Source organism: Schistocerca cancellata, chromosome 3 (assembly GCF_023864275.1).
Source record: "Schistocerca cancellata isolate TAMUIC-IGC-003103 chromosome 3, iqSchCanc2.1, whole genome shotgun sequence".
NCBI lineage: Eukaryota > Metazoa > Arthropoda > Insecta > Orthoptera > Acrididae > Schistocerca > Schistocerca cancellata.
The window spans coordinates 907,359,837-907,379,640 of NC_064628.1; the positions used below are offsets into that span (position 1 = coordinate 907,359,837).

Below are 19,804 nucleotides of genomic sequence, written 5' to 3' on the forward strand. Positions count from 1 at the left end.
CTCTACCCCACACCACAAGGTGGCGTGCGGAATGTAGATGTAATTATAAATATAGATTTCTTCTTAGTAGTTTTATTTTAGGATAGGTCGATCTATTGTCTGGGCTATTCTAGCCGAAAAGCCAGTTGTACAAACCAATATGAAGCGAAGAAATGGAGGTCTGGTGCTTTCGTCTACCTGGTTATGGAACACCTGCAGTTATTCCGGGGAGCCGGGCGTTGCCGGATGCAGACGCGCTACCGTCCCGCGAGTTTGGACAGCCCTGACATACCTGGCGGCGCCAGCGAGGCGGCGCGCCCGCTCTCCATGGGAACAGCAAGTGTCCCATTATGGGATGCAGCCTACCTGCGCCACGGCACGGCGCCAAGGCGAGGCCGAGGCCGGGCCGCACAAAAACGCCCACGGACCGAGAAGGAGAGCCGCCAGGTTCAAAAGGTTGCTGCGCCGCCCGCGTCGACACCCACGGCCGCCGGCCTTATTCGCACGTGCGCGTTATTCACTGTGCGCCCGGCCGCCAGGGGTGTACGACCGCGAAGAGGCTTTGCTAGCAGGCGGCGGGCTGCGCTCGCCAGGCGTGGCATGTATTGCCCGTTGTACGTCCGGTTACTGGGGGCGTACGAAGAACAAGTAGACGGAGACCGTCTGTCAAAATTTCTTAAAAATAACGAAATGAATCTTCTTTTTGGTAGAAATATGAAATCTTTCGCCTTTAAAATTTATGGAAGTAGGTTCTGTCTTTGCAACGAAATGAAAGGTATGAAACTTCCTGGCAGATTAAAACTGTGTGCCCGACCGAGACTCGAACTCGGGACCTTTGCCTTTCGCGGGCAAGTGCTCTACCATCTGAGCTACCGAAGCACGACTCACACCCGGTACTCACAGCTTTACTTCTGCCAGTATCTCGTCTCCTACCTTCCAAACTTTACAGAAGCTCTCCTGCGAACCTTGCAGAACTAGCACTCCTGAAAGAAAGGATATAGCGGAGACATGGCTTAGCCATAGCCTGGGGGATGTTTCCAGAATGAGATTTTCGCTCTGCAGAGGAGTGTGCGCTGATATGAAACTTCCTGGCAGATTAAAACTGTGTGCCCGACCGAGACTCGAACTCGGGACCTTTGCCTTTCGCGGGTAAGTGCTCTACCATCTACCGAAGCACTGGCAGAAGTAAAGCTGTGAGTAGCGGGCCTGAGTCGTGCTTCGGTAGCTCAGATGGTAGAGCACTTGCCCGCGAAAGGCAAAGGTCCCGAGTTCGAGTATTGGTCGGGCACACAGTTTTAATCTGCCAGGAAGTTTCATATCAGCGCACACTCCGCTGCAGAGTGAAAATCTCATTCTGGAGAAATGAAAGGTAGTTTCTTTTTAACCATACACGTTTCGCTGTTTTTATTTATAAAGCATTTTCAACGTGTTTGTTTGTATATTTATCATAAATGGATTACGTAGTAGTTACAAGTATGTTAATCTGTTACGTTTTCTCACGTTATTCTCATGTTTCTGAGGTTAGAAACAAATTTTCCGGCATTAGTTTTGTGGAGCTGAATTATCGTCTGGTATTTCTTACAACTTCCATGTGTCCCTAGACCTTGTGTGTCGTCGTGGAGATGTGTTTGCTTGGTCCTCATACTCCAGATCGCCGATTTACAGCGTTTGCTTCGCCCACAATTATGACAAAATTTCACTTGCCCTTTTCACTATGCGGAGGACGTGTGTGTGTTTGGTCACTCCACCAGGCAAGTCTCACATCGGACGACTGTAACCCCAATGTTTGCGTGGAAGGGTAATTTTGGTGTACGCGTACATGGACAAAGTGCTTGCGCAGCAATCGCCGACATAGTGTAGCTGAGGCGGAATAAGGGGAACCAGCCCGCATTCGTCGACGCAGATGGAAAACCGCCTTAAAAACCACCCACAGACTGGTCGGCACACCGGACTCTAACACTAATCCGCCAGGCGGATTCGTGTCGCTTGGCCGCGCAGGTAACCGGGCGGGAGGTCATTAATTACTTCCTTTTTATTGTCAGTGCTCTTCGTGTATGAAAGTTTTCCTGTAACGTCACTAGTTATTTGTTGCAATTTGTTCACTATCACAATTTCCATGTCCTGTTCCTTACTGCATGATGCATGTCCATATCATATCATGTATTCAGCAAATTAAGAAATGTTGTTTTCATACTTCCAGATTCTTAGACATCCTTTATACACTGAAACTGGTGCACCTGCCTAATCGTTAGGGCCACCGCGAGCACAGAAAGAGCCTCAACACGACGTGGCATGGACTCTACTAATGTCTGGAGTAGTGCTGGAGGGAATTGACACCATGAATCCTGTAGAGCTGTCTATAAATTCATAGGAGTACGAGGGGGTGGAGATCTCTTCTGAACAGCACGTTGCAAGGTATCCCAGACACGCTCAATAATGCTCATGTCTGGGGAGATTGGTGGTTAGCGGAAGTGTTTAGACTCAGGATAGTGTTCCTGGAGCCACTCTGTAGCAATTCTGGACGTGTGGGTGTCGCATTGTCCTAGTGGCATTGACCAAGTCCGTCGGAATGCACAATGGGTGCAGGTGATCGGACAAGATGCTTACGTATGTGTCACCTGTCAGAGTCGTATCTAGATATATCAGGGGTCCCTTATCACTCCAACTGCACACGCCCCACACCATTACAGAGCCTCCACCGGCTTTAACAGTTCCCTGCTGACATGCAGTGTCCATGGGTTTCTGAGGTTCTCTCCATACCGTCACATGTCCAGCGGCTCGATACTACAGGGTTATTACAAATGATTGAAGCGATTCCACAGCTCTACAATAACTTTATTATTTGAGATATTTTCACAATGCTTTGCACACACATACAAAAACTCAAAAAGTTTTTTTAGGCATTCACAAATGTTCGATATGTGCCCCTTTAGTGATTCGGCAGACATCAAGCCGATAATCAAGTTCCTCCCACACTCGGCGCAGCATGTCCCCATCAATGAGTTCGAAAGCATCGTTGATGCGAGCTCGCAGTTCTGGCACGTTTCTTGGTAGAGGAGGTTTAAACACTGAATCTTTCACATAACCCCACAGAAAGAAATCGCATGGGGTTAAGTCGGGAGAGCGTGGAGGCCATGACATGAATTGCTGATCATGATCTCCACCACGACCGATCCATCGGTTTTCCAATCTCCTGTTTAAGAAATGCCGAACATCATGATGGAAGTGCGGTGGAGCGCCATCCTGTTGAAAGATGAAGTCGGCGCTGTCGGTCTCCAGTTGTGGCATGAGCCAATTTTCCAGCATGTCCAGATACACGTGTCCTGTAATGTTTTTTTCGCAGAAGAAAAAGGTGCCGTAAACTTTAAACCGTGAGATTGCACAAAACACGTTAACTTTTGGTGAATTGCGAATTTGCTGCAGGAATGCGTCAGGATTCTCTACCGCCCAGATTCGCACATTGTGTCTGTTCACTTCACCATTAAGAAAAAATGTTGCTTCATCACTGAAAACAAGTTTCGCACTGAACGCATCCTCTTCCATGAGCTGTTGCAACCGCGCCGAAAATTCAAAGCGTTTGACTTTGTCATCGGGTGTCAGGGCTTGTAGCAATTGTAAACGGTAAGGCTTCTGCTTTAGCCTTTTCCGTAAGATTTCCCAAACCGTCGGCTGTGGTACGTTTAGCTCCCTGCTTGCTCTATTCTTCGACTTCCGCGGGCTACGCGTGAAACTTGCCCGCACGCGTTCAACCGTTTCTTCGCTCACTGCAGGCCGACCCGTTGATTTCCCCTTACAGAGGCATCCAGAAGCTTTAAACTGCGCATACCATCGCCGAATGGAGTTAGCAGTTGGTGGATCTTTGTTGGACTTCGTCCTGAAGTGTCGTTGCACTGTTATGACTGATTGATGTGAGTGCATTTCAAGCACGACATACGCTTTCTCGGCTCCTGTCGCCATTTTGTCTCACTGCGCTCTCGAGCGCTCTGGCGGCAGAAACCTGAAGTGCGGCTTCAGCCGAACAAAACTTTATGAGTTTTTCTACGTATCTGTAGTGTGTCGTGACCATATGTCACAATGAATGGAGCTACAATGAATTTATGAAATCGCTTCAATCATTTGTAATAGCCCTGTATATAGGAAACTGACTCGTCCGACCAGGCAACATGTTTCCAGTCGTCAAAAGCCCAGTGTCGGTGTTGACGGGACGTAGTGAAGCATAGTTTTGTGTAGTGCAGTCATCAAGGGTGCACAAGAGGGCCTTCGAAAGCCCGTAGTGCTCATTTTTCGATGAATGGTTCGCACTTTGACACTTGTTCGTGGCCCAGCACTGAAATCTGCAGCAATTTGGGGAAGGGTTGCACTTCTGTCACGTTGACCGATTCCCTTCTGTCGTCGTTGGTCCCGATCTTGTAGGATCTTTTTCCGGTAGTAGCGACGTCGAGTATTTGATGTTGTACCCGTTTCCTGAGATTCACGGTACATTCGCAAAGTGGTCGTCCGCGAAAGTTCCCATTCATCGCTACCTCGGAGATGCTGTATGCCATCGCTCGTGCGCCGACTATAACACTACGTTCAAACTCGCTTGAATCTTGATAACCTGTCATTATAGCACCGGTAACCGCTCTAACAACTGCACCAGATCACTTGTTGTCTTGTATAGGCAATGCCGGCCGCAGTGCCGTGTTGAGCCTGTTTACATATCTCTTTTTTTGAATACGCTTGCCTATACCAGTTTCTTTAGCACTTCAGTATACCGAGTTTTGAAATTCCGTACTGTCATTCCCAGATTTACTTATCCACATTACTGATATTCCAACTGTCATTAATCTCCTTCTTGGCATTTATCCGGTTTGCCTACTGTTGTCTGTAAATGTGACTCGAGTGTGTTTCTTGTTCTGTACGCAATGTATAACCCTTGATTCTTTAATACAGGGTGATTCAAAAAGAATACCACAACTTTACGAATTTAAAACTCTCCAACGACAAAAGGCAGAGCTAAGCACTATCTGTCGGCGAAATAAGGGGGCTATAAAGTTTCATTTAGTTGTACATTTGTTCGCTTGAGGCGCTGTTGACTAGGCGTCAGCGTCAGTTGATGCCAAGATGGCGACCGCTCAACAGAAAGCTTTTTGTGTTATTGAGTACGGCAGAAGTGAATCGACGACAGTTGTTCAGCGTGCATTTCGAACGAAGTATGGTGTTAAACCTCCTGATAGGTGGTGTATTAAACGTTGGTATAAATAGTTTACAGAGAATGGGTGTTTGTGCAAAGGGAAAAGTTCTGGACGGCCGAGAACGAGTGATGAAAATGTAGCACGTATCCAGCAAGCATTTGTTCGCAGCCCAGGAAAATCGACTCGCAGAGCTAGCAGAGAGCTGCAAATTTCACAATCAACTGTATGGAGAGTCCTACGAAAACGGTTAGTTATGAAACCTTATCGTCTGAAATTGGTTCAAGCACTGTCTGCAGCTGATAAGATTAAAAGAATCGATTTCTGTGATTTTATCCTTGCTCAAATGGAAACAGATGAATCTTTCGTTTCAAAGATTGTGTTTAGTGATGAAGCAACTTTCCACACTAACGGGAAAGTCAACCGTCACAATGTCTGTATATGGGGCACTGAGAATCCGCGGGAAACAACTCAGTATGAACGTGACTCGCCTAAGGTGAACGTTTTCTGTGCCATTTCAGCCAATAAAGTTTTTGGTCCTTTTTTCTCCGAAGGTGCTACTGTAACTGGACTACAGTATCTGGAGATGTTAGAGAATTGGCTGTTCCCTCAGCTCGAACAAGAAGCACAACAATTCATATTTCAGCAGGATGGAGCGCCACCACATTGGCACTTATCTGTCCGTAACTACCTGAACGTCAACTACCCGAGGCGATGGATCGGCCGCCAGGCAGCCCGTGACAGAGCACTTCATCACTGGCCTCCAAGAAGCCCTGATCTTACCCCCTGCGATTTTTTCTTATGGGGGTATGTTAAGGATATGGTGTTTCGGCCACCTCTCCCAGCCACCAATGATGATTTGAAACGAGAAATAACAGCAGCTATCCAAACTGTTACGCCTGATATGCTACAGAGAGTGTGGAACGAGTTGGAGTATCGGGTTGATATTGCTCGAGTGTCTGGAGGGGGCCATATTGAACTTCTCTGAACTTGTTTTTGAGTGAAAAAAAAACCTTTTTAAATACTCTTTGTAATGATGTATAACAGAAGGTTATATTATGTTTCTTTCATTAAATACACATTTTTAAAGTTGTGGTATTCTTTTTGAATCACCCTGTATATTTAATTCAACTTTTGTTGACATTCATCCTATAACTGCTTCCGAAGTCTACCATTCCTTTCGACTGTTCTTCCAGGTCGTTCGTTGTATGCTACAGATACGCAACGTCATGGAAAAAGGTGAAAGTTTTTGCTCCTTTTGCTAATTTGAATAACACTGCGGCTAGGTTACAAGCCAACCACACTCTATCCTCAACTACTGCCAGTCTTTCATGTACCTTTCGTATAAACGTTTACAGTGTATGAACTTCAGCAACCACAGGCACGCGTGCTTATATAAGCTGAAAGGAGACGACTCGCATGTGTTTCGGTTAGAGGGTGACCGGTTTTATGGCGCCTAGCATTCCTCAAGATGCTAACTCCAGTTTTGATGGTGACAGAAGTACGTACTGAAGAAAGAGTATCTGAAGTCGAATATGTATTTTTTGCAGCGAAAACCTACAAAGAATTGTAGCAGATTTAAGTCGTAACTGTTGCCTTAGTATGAAAATATGTAGTCAGATTTTTCATTGTATGGAAACATGTAGTTTGCTTAGACGTTATTATGAATTAGACTTCCAAAATAGTATCGACTAGATTTTGAGTGGATTTGAGTTTAGCCCAGTCACTCAAAATCAGTAACATTTTCGATCATGAACGTGTTTTCGAATAGTTTACTGTATGTCTTCCGTTAGAATAACAGATGATATAAAGTTTCATGATGAATTACAATTGTTTCGTCTGCAGTTGTGGATAGTTACAACAAGTAGACTCGAGCTAATCCGAGAAGGTCATGTACTATGTGTACATATATGTACTATCGTAATTCATTATTTTCATCATGGCAGCAACACCAGCAACCGTTACGAAACTGTCTCGAATGAAAAACAGCCCACAGCTGCACTAACTATGTTTATCTTAAAGCTTGACCATGGTTTCTGCTATATTAATATAGCCTTCTTCAGAAGTCATAAGCTTTTAAAAATGAAAAATGTCTTAGCCCGGCGGCTGCGTCAAGATCAATAAACAAAATAACTTCGACAGACATAAGCCTGTTTCGATCATAAGTAAAATTACTTACGGTTCAGTATGTCCCCCGCCACTGCACTTATGTCTGTTGAAGTTATTTTATTTTATTGATCTTGACCCAGCCGCTGGGCTAAAACATTTTTCATTTTTAAAAGCTTATGACTTCTGAAGAAGGCTATATTACTATAGCAGACACCATGGTCAGGATTTAAGATAAACATAATTAGTGCAACTGTGTGTTTTCCATTCGAGACATTATCATAATTATTTAGGACGTTATGTTTCTTTCTTTTTTGGTTTCTGAGTTAAAAATTGTCATGTAGTAATATATATATATATATATATATATATATATATATATATATATATATATATATATATATATGATGAGTTTAAGTTGATGACATGGTAGTGGAAAACCAGTGAGTCTGGGTCAGAATTAATTAATACTTATGAAGCAAAAATCTTTGCTACTTCGTAACTATTGTTTCCATTATGTAATAATTACAAACTGCTTAAAATTTACCATATAGCTGGTTCTTGTGTAATAACTAAAACTAATAAAGTTATGTTCGGTTCTTTTCTTGCAGTTAAAGCTTTAATTTTATCTTCACTGCCTATGCGGTCTCGATGCGTAGGAGGCTGAAGAATGTGGTCGGTTCTACCTTGAAAACAGGTCCTTGGAATTTTCTACGTGGTTTTCGCGAGATATTTAAGGTACTGGTTTTTCGTTGAGTCTCAGACAACTGAGATATTTGCAGGTATATCGCAGTTCCTCGGCTATCAAACTAATTCCCGACCATTCTATTCACCTAGTTTGTAAGCAGACAACGTTTCCTGTAAATCCACCAGCCCTGAGGAAGATGTAGGTGACAAAGGGACTGGACCAATAACACCTACCTTCGTATTTATTGTTCCCATCCAGTAATGTAGTCTATAGTATACTAACCACGTAGAAAATGTGACGTATTTATTAACAGAAGATGGATCGCACCGTATCTGTATTACACCGGCAGAAGGTAATCATACAGACACGACCTGTTCATGTTGAACATAGTTATTGTTGTATTGTTACTGTTATTGTACAGTTATTGTCAAGTACACTGATCGCATAGAACACATTTAACAGGTGCTTCCATTCTCATTTTCTATCTTGCACTGCTTTTCGTATTTTGAATTACTGTTCTGTTTAGTGTTACTAAAGGCGGACCCGGTTGGTAGGTGATGTTATTTAGTTCATAACGTTTATTTATATTCTACTTTTTGATTTCGTGTAAGACCTTCAGAATGTCGGACTTGCGTTATGGACACACCTTATTTTGGACGGAGCAAATTCAACTCCTCGGATGAGGGGCTTAATGATGACTGAATTTCTTTAAAAAATCAGTAAAGAAGTCCAAGGTTCAGTAAATAATGTGCAAAAAGATTTACGTTGATTCTTTCACTAGAATTTTTTTTAAATGTAAGAGTCTCTTATTTTATTGTCTGACTGAGGAGGATGACCCCATAATCATTTAAAAAATATTTAGCGGTAAGGTTAAAAACTCAGGTGACACATACTCTACACCTATTTATTTCCTCATAAACGCTTGTTGTGTGCTGCTAGTTGTTAGGGAAGTGTTTTACTAGCCATTGTCTTATTGGGAGGTGATATTCCCTTGTCTTCCTCTGACCCAGCCTCCTCGAACAGACCTACAGTCTCACATGGACCCTGTACCCGAGCGCTGCATGGTATTTCTTTATATTAATAAATCCGAGGAGAAAGACGCGATAAATGATACGAAAAAAGAAAAAAAAAGATTCGCAGGGCCTGTGGATTGAAAACTGGAACTTTGAAATCGTAATCTGGCAGTCTACACTCAGTTTAAATGTCTAAAAAGTTATAAAGCAGCGACGAAAATTTCTTAAAAGACTTTTGTCGCAAAATTCTAATAATTTCATTTTTCTGTGTTTTAACCGTTCTCTCCGTCAAAGCAGATGTAATACCGATTAGATTAGGCATAATATCACCGATCTATTATTGTAGAAAAGCAGTTGGCATTGAGACTATAATGCTAGTGAACAATATAACTTCCTAGAAGTAGAAGCCGACGAAACGAATTATCCAGGAGTTCATAGAAAAGTCTGTGAAGACTTTTTTGTTTTCCTTTTCTACCCGAACAGCGAGAAAGTAGTAAGCTACAAACATTTCTTTTTCATCATTTTGTGCTGGTTGTCAGCGAGAAAAAGTTTCTAGAAGGTTTTAAATTATGTGTAAAGTTTCTTGGAAGGCACCAAATGCTATCATTGTCTAATAATGGATGGCTAAAGTATGGGTATTCATGCTTTGTGCCCTACATTACTTTTTCACTGGCACCACTACGCCTTTGATAGGAAATTGCTTCTTAGTTCCACAGCAATTCTATCCAGACAGTAAGTGATATGCGTACCCAGATAGGTTGAAAACGGTCCAACGGCTTATGAAGAGATGTGGAACATACATACAGACATGTATATACACCTACATCGACATATACATACGTAGATTTAACCCTATCACGCATCACTCATTGGCATGTGAAACTGGAAGAGTTAGTTAACTTCATCATTTAAGACTGATTATGCCTTTCAGCGTTCAGTCTGGAGCATAGCCCCCCTTATACAGTTCCTCCATGATCCCCTATTCAGTGCTAACATTGGTGCCTCTTCTGATGTTAAACCTATTACTTCAAAATCATTCTTAACCGAATCCAGGTAGCTTCTCCTCGGTCTGCCCCGACTCCTCCTACCCTCTACTGCTGAATCCATGAGTCTCTTGGGTAACCTTGCTTCTCCCATGCGTGTAACATGACCCCACCATCTAAGCCTGTTCGCCCTGACTGCTACATCTATAGAGTTCATTCCCAGTTTTTCTCTGATTTCCTCATTGTGGACACCCTCCTGCCATTGTTCCCATCTACTAGTACCTGCAATCATCCTAGCTACTTTCTTATCCGTAACCTCAACCTTGTTGATAAGGTAACCTGAATCCACCCAGCTTTCACTCCCATACAGCAAAGTTGGTCGAAAGATTGAACGGTGCACAGATAACTTAGTCTTGGTACTGACTTCCTTCTTGCAGAAGAGAATAGATCGTAGCTGAGCGCTCACTGCATTAGCTTTGCTACACCTCGCTTCCAGTTCTTTCACTATGTTGCCATCCTGTGAGAATATGCATCCTAAGTACTTGAAACCGTCCACCTGTTCTAACTTTGTTCCTCCTATTTGGCACTCAATCCGTTTATATTTCTTTCCCACTGACATTACTTTCGTTTTGGAGATGCTAATCTTCATACCATAGTCCTAGTTAACTGTGAAGACATTTACATACGAAAGATTGGTCGATACTGAAACAACTGCTGCGTTGTATTCACCAACTGCTCTTGGTGTCAAGCATAAATACGTGTCAGGAAGAGAACCCTGCACCATAGGAAATTGTTGCTACTATGACGTGGCTTGCTCGCACGCAGCAACCACACAATCTCATCCCAAGGCCAGATGGAGCTAGGCACAATTATTGCAAAAAATATATAGTAAATCAGATTATCAACAATTTACAATAATTTGTTGATGGAAACTATACATTACCAAACGGTAGTCTTAAGATGGTGCGTGACACTAGCTAAATGTTCACTTGCACTGCCATACACTCTGGTTTACCCTGAATCCAATAAACGGTAACTACGATCACTCGTATGATGTCCACGTCCTGACGCTGTTTTGAGGTACTGCTGACACTCTTCAAGTGGACCGGTGTGTCGTTTTGTATCCGCCTTTTGTGGATTGGTGTGCAGTTGAGAATTGTGGGACGTCAGGTGGATGTATAAAATGCTTGGCTCAGTCAAATTACTGTGACCACTGCTTATGTTGGAGGTCAACGTGCGAGAACCACTCACAGACGACAGGTGGCAGCATTAGCACCTTAGGGTATTTAAAGCATGTCAGGAGGCCAGGGAAAACAGTGCATTCACTACCGTAATGTGGAAATGGAGCGATTTATCTGATGTCCAAAACGGCACGATTGTTGACATTTGGAAAAGTGTGCAAGCACTTCCGAAACGACTAGGTCTCTAAACTACTGGTGTATTACGTGGCTGAAGTATTCCGTGCATGGGTCATAGATGACAGGGGAGAACCAGTGCTGCAGGGATGTGTATGAGACAATAGATGAGAAACTGCCGAGCAACTCACTGCCCAGATGAACCAAGGGGCTACCAACAGCGTCTCCTCAGTGACTGTTCAACAAATGCTGCTGACAAGGGAACCTCCACATCGCACCCCCCCCCCCCCCCCAGATTTAGTTTCAAGTTGGCACAGAGGGTAGGCCTTGAAAAACTGAACACAGTTGGTTGTTGGTTGGTTGGTTTGGGGAAGGAGACCAGACAGCGTGGTCATCGGTCTCATCGGATTAGGGAAGGATTGGGAAGGAAGTCGGCCGTGCCCTTTCAGAGGAACCATCCCGGCATTTGCCTGGAGCGATTTAGGGAAATCACGGAAAACCTAAATCAGGATGGCCGGACGCGGGATTGGACCGTCGTCCTCCCGAATGCTAGTCCAGTGTCTAACCACTGCGCCACCCCGCTCGGTAACTGAACACAGATCAATCGAGAAAACAGAAAGAAGTTGTGTGGAACTATGAAAAAAAAATAAGCAAAATATACAAACTGAGTAGTCCACGCGCAAGATAGGCAACATAAAGGATGATATGAGCGCACCAGCGCCGTGGTCACGTGGTTAGCGTGAGCAGCTGCGGAGCTGGAGGTCCTTGTTTCAAGTCTTCCCTCGATTGAAAAGTTTAGATTCTTTGTTTTCGCAAAGTTATGATACGTCCGTTCGTTCATTGACGTCTCTGTTCACTGTAATAAGTTTAGTGTCTGTGTTTTGCGACCACACAGCAAACCTACAGTTCGGAAAATATTCATTGACCTTGTTATTGAAGGCGCGAGCCATATTTGCTGGATTCATATGCCCACGGAATACATCTCACGTATTTATGCACTCTCGTCCAAAGTAGCGGACAGTCAACTGCCAGCCACTGAGCCTCGTTAGCAGGAATACTCTCTCTTCCGTGCGCTTTAGTCGACTGACGTCGTGTGTTTCGATGTTTGTTTAGGTGTAGCGTCCCCATGCTACGGAGCAGTTACCTCGCATCGGACGGACGGACGGACAGATAATATTTGTCTGAAATTTAAAAAAATTAAAATTTTCAGTCGATGGTAGATTTGAACCAATGACCTCTCGTTCATTAGCTGCTCACGCTAACCACATTTTTTATTTTTTTTATTTTTTTTTTTAGATTTTCCCGACCGAGATTCGAACTCGGGACCTTTGCCTTTCGGGGGCAAGTGCTCTACCATCTTTTTTTTTTTTCAAAAGAAAACAAAGACTCCAATTATACTGGTTTCTCCTTCCAGTAAACAAAAATGAGTCTCCTTCGTCTTGTTGGCGAAGAAGCAATCTTTTGGAACAAAAAAAAGTTTCTCAAAGCCAAAATCAAATTTCTTTTTTCTTTAAGAACAAATTATGAGGAATAAATAAGGAAAAGTTTTTTTTTTTGTTTTTAAGTCGTCGTGCGACTTGTAGTTAAAGTCCAGTTCTTACAGGAGCTCCTGAAGTGTATCCACCTACAGCATGCCAGCTCGTCCAAACGTGTCTCCTCATGGCGTAGGCGTGGGTTCTGGGTAGCAGATCTATTCAGTTCGGTTCGGTTTATACAGTTTTCAGCTTCTCAGGGCTTGGACGTTCCAGCTACCAGCTGGGTCATCGAAAGTGCTCCGTAAGAAATTGGAAAAATATTGTTTATAGCGTGGGTTGCGTATCAGGACGCAGTGTCGGTCGTTGAGATAAGTCCAATATCCTAGCGTAGACTTGTCGCCAGAAGTAAAAAGAGCGGATCGTGTGGCCACAGATCCAATTCACAGAGTTAGTTTTGGCGGAGGGGTAGAAAGTCTTATCGGGGTACAAAAGCATGTGGACGTCGATCGGAGCCGGTGTCTGGCGAGTAAGAAACGCCAAAATTCGCCGCGCAAGTGTCCAGACGTCGAGCGCTGTGCCACAGTGGAACCGGTGGACATCCGTGTCATCCACTCCACAGTGGGTGCAGAGGGATGAATCGACAAGATGGATGCGGTGCAGACGATCTCGGTTAACTTGTTTGCCATTCACGGTGATGTACCACGCTGATTGAACGTCTGATTCGAGAAAACGGGCATGGGTCGCCTTCCATATGTGTCGCCACACTTACTGTGGATGCTTACGTTCGATGGGGTTGGACGGGCGGCACTGTTGTAACAATTCGGAGAGGTACAAGCGTGTAAGTGGTAAGGACCGGTAGATATAACTGAACTCCAGGAAAAATCGTTGGATGTAATAAAAGGGGGTTGGAATGGTCGATACCAGTACTGGGGCGGACAAGGAGGCCGGTGCAAAGTTGTGAAGCTGGAGGCTAGTAAGGCTCTGCGGGCAACGATGCCAAAGTTTTAGTTGGGAGCTGACGTATAGTGCCTTGACACGAGTCGGCACGTGGATGAGTCCCACCCCGCCACGATCTCGTGGCAGTGCAAGGGATTCATACTGCACCTTGAATAACATCCCCGAGCTGACGAAGGAGCCGAAAGCCATCAACAGTCGTCGGGCCAGGAGATTTGGGACTGGTAGTACTTGAGCCACGTGTGGTATACGGGAAGCATGATACATGTTCACGTGTTGCGCGCGTTGGATAACGTCGAGAGCTCGTAGCCGGTGATCTGCGAGATTTGCTCTGATTGTCTGCAGCAAGCGTCTACCATTGATAGACGCTGAGGGACGCAGGTCTGCTGTGAAGTCCAAGACACCGTATGGTGGCGGCGACACTAAGGGGGGCAGCACATCTCTCCGGCAAGCCCTCACCAATGAGCAGGACCTTGGATTTTGACACGTTGAGGCAGCTCCCCGACGCTTCGCCGTAAGTCGCCACCCATGTCAGTGCTGCTCGTACTTCATCTTCACTGCGCAGATATAGTACTATGTCGTCTGCGTAGGCTGTACAACAAAAACGGTGGCCTTGCACAGCCATGCCTTCCAAACGTTGGCGCATGCCCTGGAGCAGGGGTTCCAAGGCGAAAGCATACAAAATTGTGGGAAGAGGGCATCTTTGTCGTACAGATCGTGCGATGACCAGGGACGGTGTAAGGCGACCATTGTACATGATTTTAGAGGTTGCACTACTCAACAGGCGCATAACCACTGTGACAATACCGCCAGGAAAACCCATATGCTGAAGAACTGTCCGTAAATAGAAGTGGTCAACACGGTCGAAAGCCTGGCTAAAGTCCAGTGAAGCCAAGGCCCCTGGGAGACGCTGATGATGCGCTAATGCTATCATGTCTCTGTAACGGCAAAGGGCCGTACGGATGTTGTTGTCGCCTCCTAGGGAAGTCTGGTCGCAGGTTGTGACGTAACGTGCGACCTTCTTGAGTCGCGATGCCAGTAGCCGTGTGAATATTTTCATGTCGCTGTTGAGCAAAGTAATTGGTCGATAGTCCTGGACCCTCGATAAACGGCGCGGTTTATGTACGGGGATAATAATTCCTTCTAGAAAGGCACTCGGGACCACTGTCATCGGTGACCTCAGCTCTTGTGCGATTGCCGTCCACGTGGAAGCCAACAAATAGTGAAAACTTTTATAAAATTCGATGGGTATACCGTCAAGTCCAGGAGATCTGTTATCGGAACCCGCCTTGACAGCATCTACCACTTCATCTGTGGTTACGTCGTCTTGGAGGTCATGCACTGCATCCTCCGGAAGAGTGTTCGTAGTAAGCTGAGCGACTTCTGTGATCAGTGCTGCAGAATGCGGTACGGCTGCGTATAGCCCGGCAAAATGAGCATGGAGAGTACGACCGATGCATTGTTGGGTGTCGTGCCGGCGCCCTTCCACATCAGTGAGGACTTGGATCGGAGCTCGTCGTCGTCGTTGTCTTTCCTGAAGGAGGTAGTACATCGACGGACGTTCTTGAGGGATTCGATTAGAAGCTCGAGAACGGACTACAGTGCCTTCCAAGTTACGCCGCATGATCAAAGAGATCTGCGCCTTCGTGCGATGGACCATCGACTGCCGGGCTGGCGAGAAAGGCATCGTCGTACAGTCACGTAGAATGGTGTAGTAGAAGTGCAGGGTATTAGTTTGCCACGCCTTTAATTCCTTCCCATAACTCATCAGAGTCTTCCTGAGGGTCGGCTTTGCACAGCAGAGCCACCATGATAAGGTGGAGTCATAGGCTTCTCGACGATGGTGGCAGCGTGCCCACGCTTCTTCGACCATACGGCGACAGTCTGAGGAGGTCAGGTGAGCGACATTGAGTTTACACAGACCACGACTATGCCGCACTTGCTGTCGGGCGAGAGTGACGTCACAGAGGTACGCATCATGGTCTGAAAAGGCCAAGGGCCAGACTTCCGCATGAAATGTGCCATCAGCAAGGGAGCGGGTAACGTAGATGCGATCTATGCGGCTTGACGAGTGAGAGGTGTAGAATGTATAGCCCGGTTGAATTCCGTGGAGCTTCTTCCATGTGTCAACAAGTCGGAGACGGTCGATGACCACGGAGAGAGATGCACAAGGGGAATGTCGCGGGAGTTGGTCCGCGGGCTCTTGTGTCGAGTTAACATCCCCACCGAGTACCAAATCGTCCTGCGGACCGATGAAGAGGGGTGTGACGCTTTCGGCAAAAAAAGTTTGTCGGTCATGACGGCGGCCAGTGCCGGACGGAGCGTAGATGTTAATAATACGCACGCCGAACAGTGTGAGGGCCATACCTCGCGCAGTGGGGAGGTAGATGACGTCCTCTGCTGGGAGTGCGTCGCGTAGCAGGATGGCGACGCCGCTACCGGTATCGGATGCGGGGGAAACATGGGCGTTGTATCCGGTGGGAACTAGGAAGTCAGCCACAAACACCTCTTGTAAGAGTGCTATATCCACATCCGCAGAGTAAATAGTGTCTCTGAACATGGCCAGTTTATGGGGGGCACGAATGGTGGCCAGATTCATCGTGGCGATACGATATTGCTGTGTACGGCCATCCTCAGTATTTGCAGAACGTGCGGTAGAAGTAGCCGGCAGTAGGAGACCCGCCGGTGGTCCCGCAGTGGTGATAATTACTGGCGGGGCGCCAGCCCCAGTGTCGCCGAGGTGGACTCGTGTGCAGACACGCTGGCAGTCTGTTCCACTTCTTCTTCAACGTCATCGGCCCAGGAAGCTGACGACGTGGACATGTGACGGTCACGTACTTCCGGAACGGGTGTTGTGGATTTCGCAACATGAGTGGCAGGGGACCGCCGTCATCATTCGTTGACAACGGCGAGGACACGTCCCTGGCTGGGAGAGTAGGCGTCACAGGAGGGGCGCCTGTTGCTGCCACATCGCGTGACTGGACGCAATGTGGGAGATCACCGTCAGACATCAGGTCGACATCTCGCGGGGCCGTCTGAGAAAGGGCGTCATCGGAAGGCGTTCGTCGTCGTTTCCTGTGTTTGCGAGCCGACCGCTGTTTTCTGATGTGGCCTTCTGAATCAGAATGTGGTCGCCCGTCGTCTGACGCCGAACACGTCTGGACAAAGGCAGACGTCGGCACGACACCGAGGTCGACGTCCTTGGTTCCAACAGGAACACCGGTTTCGGTCTGCAAACCGGACGGTCCTGAAGCGAGCACTGGAGGCGACGCCGTGCTTGTGTCCTCGGTGCGTTGTGCTGCGGCGGGTGGCGTTGACGATGCTGCTGGCGCAATCGAGATTGGTACGACGGGGTCCTGTGCAACCTTGGCGTAGGTGATGGGTAAGGACGTGACCGTCGAAGCCTGGGTCTCTTCACGTAACGGCTGTATTAAACGGTGGTGTAAGCATTCGGAACGTACATGTCCCTCCTGGCCACATCCTGCGCACGTTCGTGGCTGTCCATCGTACATGACGATGGCCCTCACACCGCCAATCAGCAGGTACGATGGGACATGTTTCGTCAGCTCAATTTTTATTTGCCGGACGCCATTTAATACGGGATAGGTCGTAAATGTTTGCCACTTCTCCGCGACGTGACCCAAGACCATGATCCTGAGGCACCTCGAACGGGAGCTCAAACACCCGCAATGTCCGGAGACCGAATCCAGCATGGGCGACTGTCACAGCACCCATATGTCCATCAGAGTGTTTAAATTTCAGTCCGGTGGCATGACGGTGAATTATGTCATTGCAAATTTCCTCCGTCGACATCTTGATGTAGACAACACTTCCAGTGATGGAAAAATGTATGCCGATTACGTCCTGGGGGTTCAAACGTAGATCCTCACGTATGAACTGTTCGACTTCGAAAGCTCTGGGTCGTGGATGTTCGGCCTGAAACGTTACTTTGATCGTTGCACGGCGGTACGAGTGCGCCATGGTGTACGTTAGTACTGGACTCGATAGACACAAACACCGCGACGCGGAAGTAAACACCGCCGAGAGCGGAGCGTCGGACGGCGCGCGGAGCAGCTCCGCACCCTAGCACGGCTGCGAGCCGACTGTCCACTGGACCACGGCGCTCGTACGCTCGCATTCTCCTTTAAGTTGCCAATGTTGCGCATGGACTACTCAGTTTGCATATTTTGCTTATTTTTTCATAGTTCCACACAACTTCTTCCTGTTTTCTTGATTGAGCTGTGTTCAGTTTTTCAAGGCCTATCCACTGTGCCAACATATAACTAAATCTGAGGGGGGTGCGATGGGGAGGTTCCCTTGTGAGTAGTGTCTTCTGCAGTGGACGACTGGTTCATGCAACCGTGCTCTTCATTGGCGACGAATGCTGGAATCTCCTCGCCAATACCGCAGCTGGACGTCCACAGAGTGGCGACACGTTGCCTTTTCAGGTGACAGATGGACGTTGGCATGTACGGCGAGGAACGTCTGAAAGCCGACTGTAGTGTTGGCAGAAGAGCCAACACTGTGTTGCAGGAGGAGGCCGAAATGCACGCGTCAACTCACGCAGGCTTGCTTAGGTCTGTAACAGGATACGTAATGAATGCTATAAAGAAAAGTACGTAGCTGCTGGAATACTTAACTTTAATCCATCATTTGTATACAGCATTCTTGATGATACAAGTGAGACTCTCTCTAGAAATGGTTAATGGCGCCTTGCTAGGTCGTAGCCATGGACTTAGCTGAAGACTATTCTAACTATCTCTCGGCTAATGAGAGAAAGGCTTCGTCAGTGTAGTCGCTAGCAAAGACGTCCGTACAACTGGGCGAGTGCTAGTCAGTCTCTCTAGACCTGCCGTGTGGTGGCGCTCGGTCTGCGATCACTGACAGTGGCGACACGCGGGTCCGACATGTACTAATGGACCGCGGCCGATTTAAAGCTACCACCTAGCAAGTGTGGTGTCTGGCGGTGACACCACACAGACAGTGTGCAATAACAGTCACAAAGGCCCACGAGGAGGTATTGTTATGGCCTGGGGATTTTTTTTTCCGACATACCCTGTGTGATATCGTCGTTCTGGAAGGCACAACGGATCAACAGAAGTATGGATCTATACATGGGACTCATGTCCACCCCAACATGCAATTTGGTTTTCCTTGGAACGATGCCAGCAGGACAACGCACATTTTAGACAGCTTGCAGTATACGTCGATGGATCTAGAAGCACCACGATGAGGTTACCGTACTCCCCTTGGCCTACAAACTCCCTCAATTTAGACCCAATCGAGAATCTACGGGACCACCTCGATCGGGCCGTTCGCTCCATAGGTCCTCAGCCGAGAAACCCTGTTCAGCTTGCAACCGAACACACCGGTTCCATATGTGACCGACTCACCTTTGGATATCCAGGCCGCGTGCAAGAGAACTGTTTTTTAACGTTATGTAGGAGGGAAACGAATGCTTTTAACTACGAACGTGAAAATATTTTGCTTTATTACCAGTTAATATTGCTTAAAATGGAATTAATAATGTGCAGAGTAAATTTTTTATTTCTCCAGAAGGGAAAATATCATGTTGGCGCCAGCCACGGTGACCGAGCGGTTCTAGGCGCTTCAGTCCGGTCGCAGGTTCGAATCCTGCCTTGGTCATGGATGTGTGTGATGTCCTTAGGTTAGTTAGGTTTAAGTAGTTCTAAGTTCTAGGGGACTGATGACCTCCGATGTTAAGTCCCATAGTGCTCAGAACCATTTGAACCATGTTGGCCGCGCTGAGGAAGTGCACTTGGTTGGCGGTCGAATTCACGACACCACAAGCGTGTATCGCTATCTGCCATTACTGCCAGACAAAAGAGAACTGTCGTCCCTCCTGCGCTCCCTACGTGCCGCTTCTCATTCTCAGAAAAATACAGCCTTTAGTTGGCCTGGTGGAGCATTTTCGTTACAACTGCACAACATTTCACCGTTTTCACTAACATTAATAACAATCTCTAACAGAAATTTTGACGCATATTATCCAACAGAATACAGTTATTAACAAAGCACCTATTTATGATTTGCCGCGTGGTATTAGCCGAGCGGTCTGA

At 46.6% G+C, this 19,804-nt stretch overlaps 1 protein-coding gene across 1 annotated transcript in view; it reads left to right on the top strand.

The window, feature by feature from the left end:
• Nucleotides 1-225: 225 nt before the first annotated feature.
• Nucleotides 226-19,804, top strand: part of LOC126176643 (uncharacterized) — a 36,742-nt gene continuing 17,163 nt past the window's right edge. Inside the window, exon 1 of the mRNA XM_049923801.1 lies at nt 226-485. Within this exon, the coding sequence (XP_049779758.1) occupies nt 226-485 (260 nt within the window). The remainder of the gene's footprint in view (nt 486-19,804) is intronic.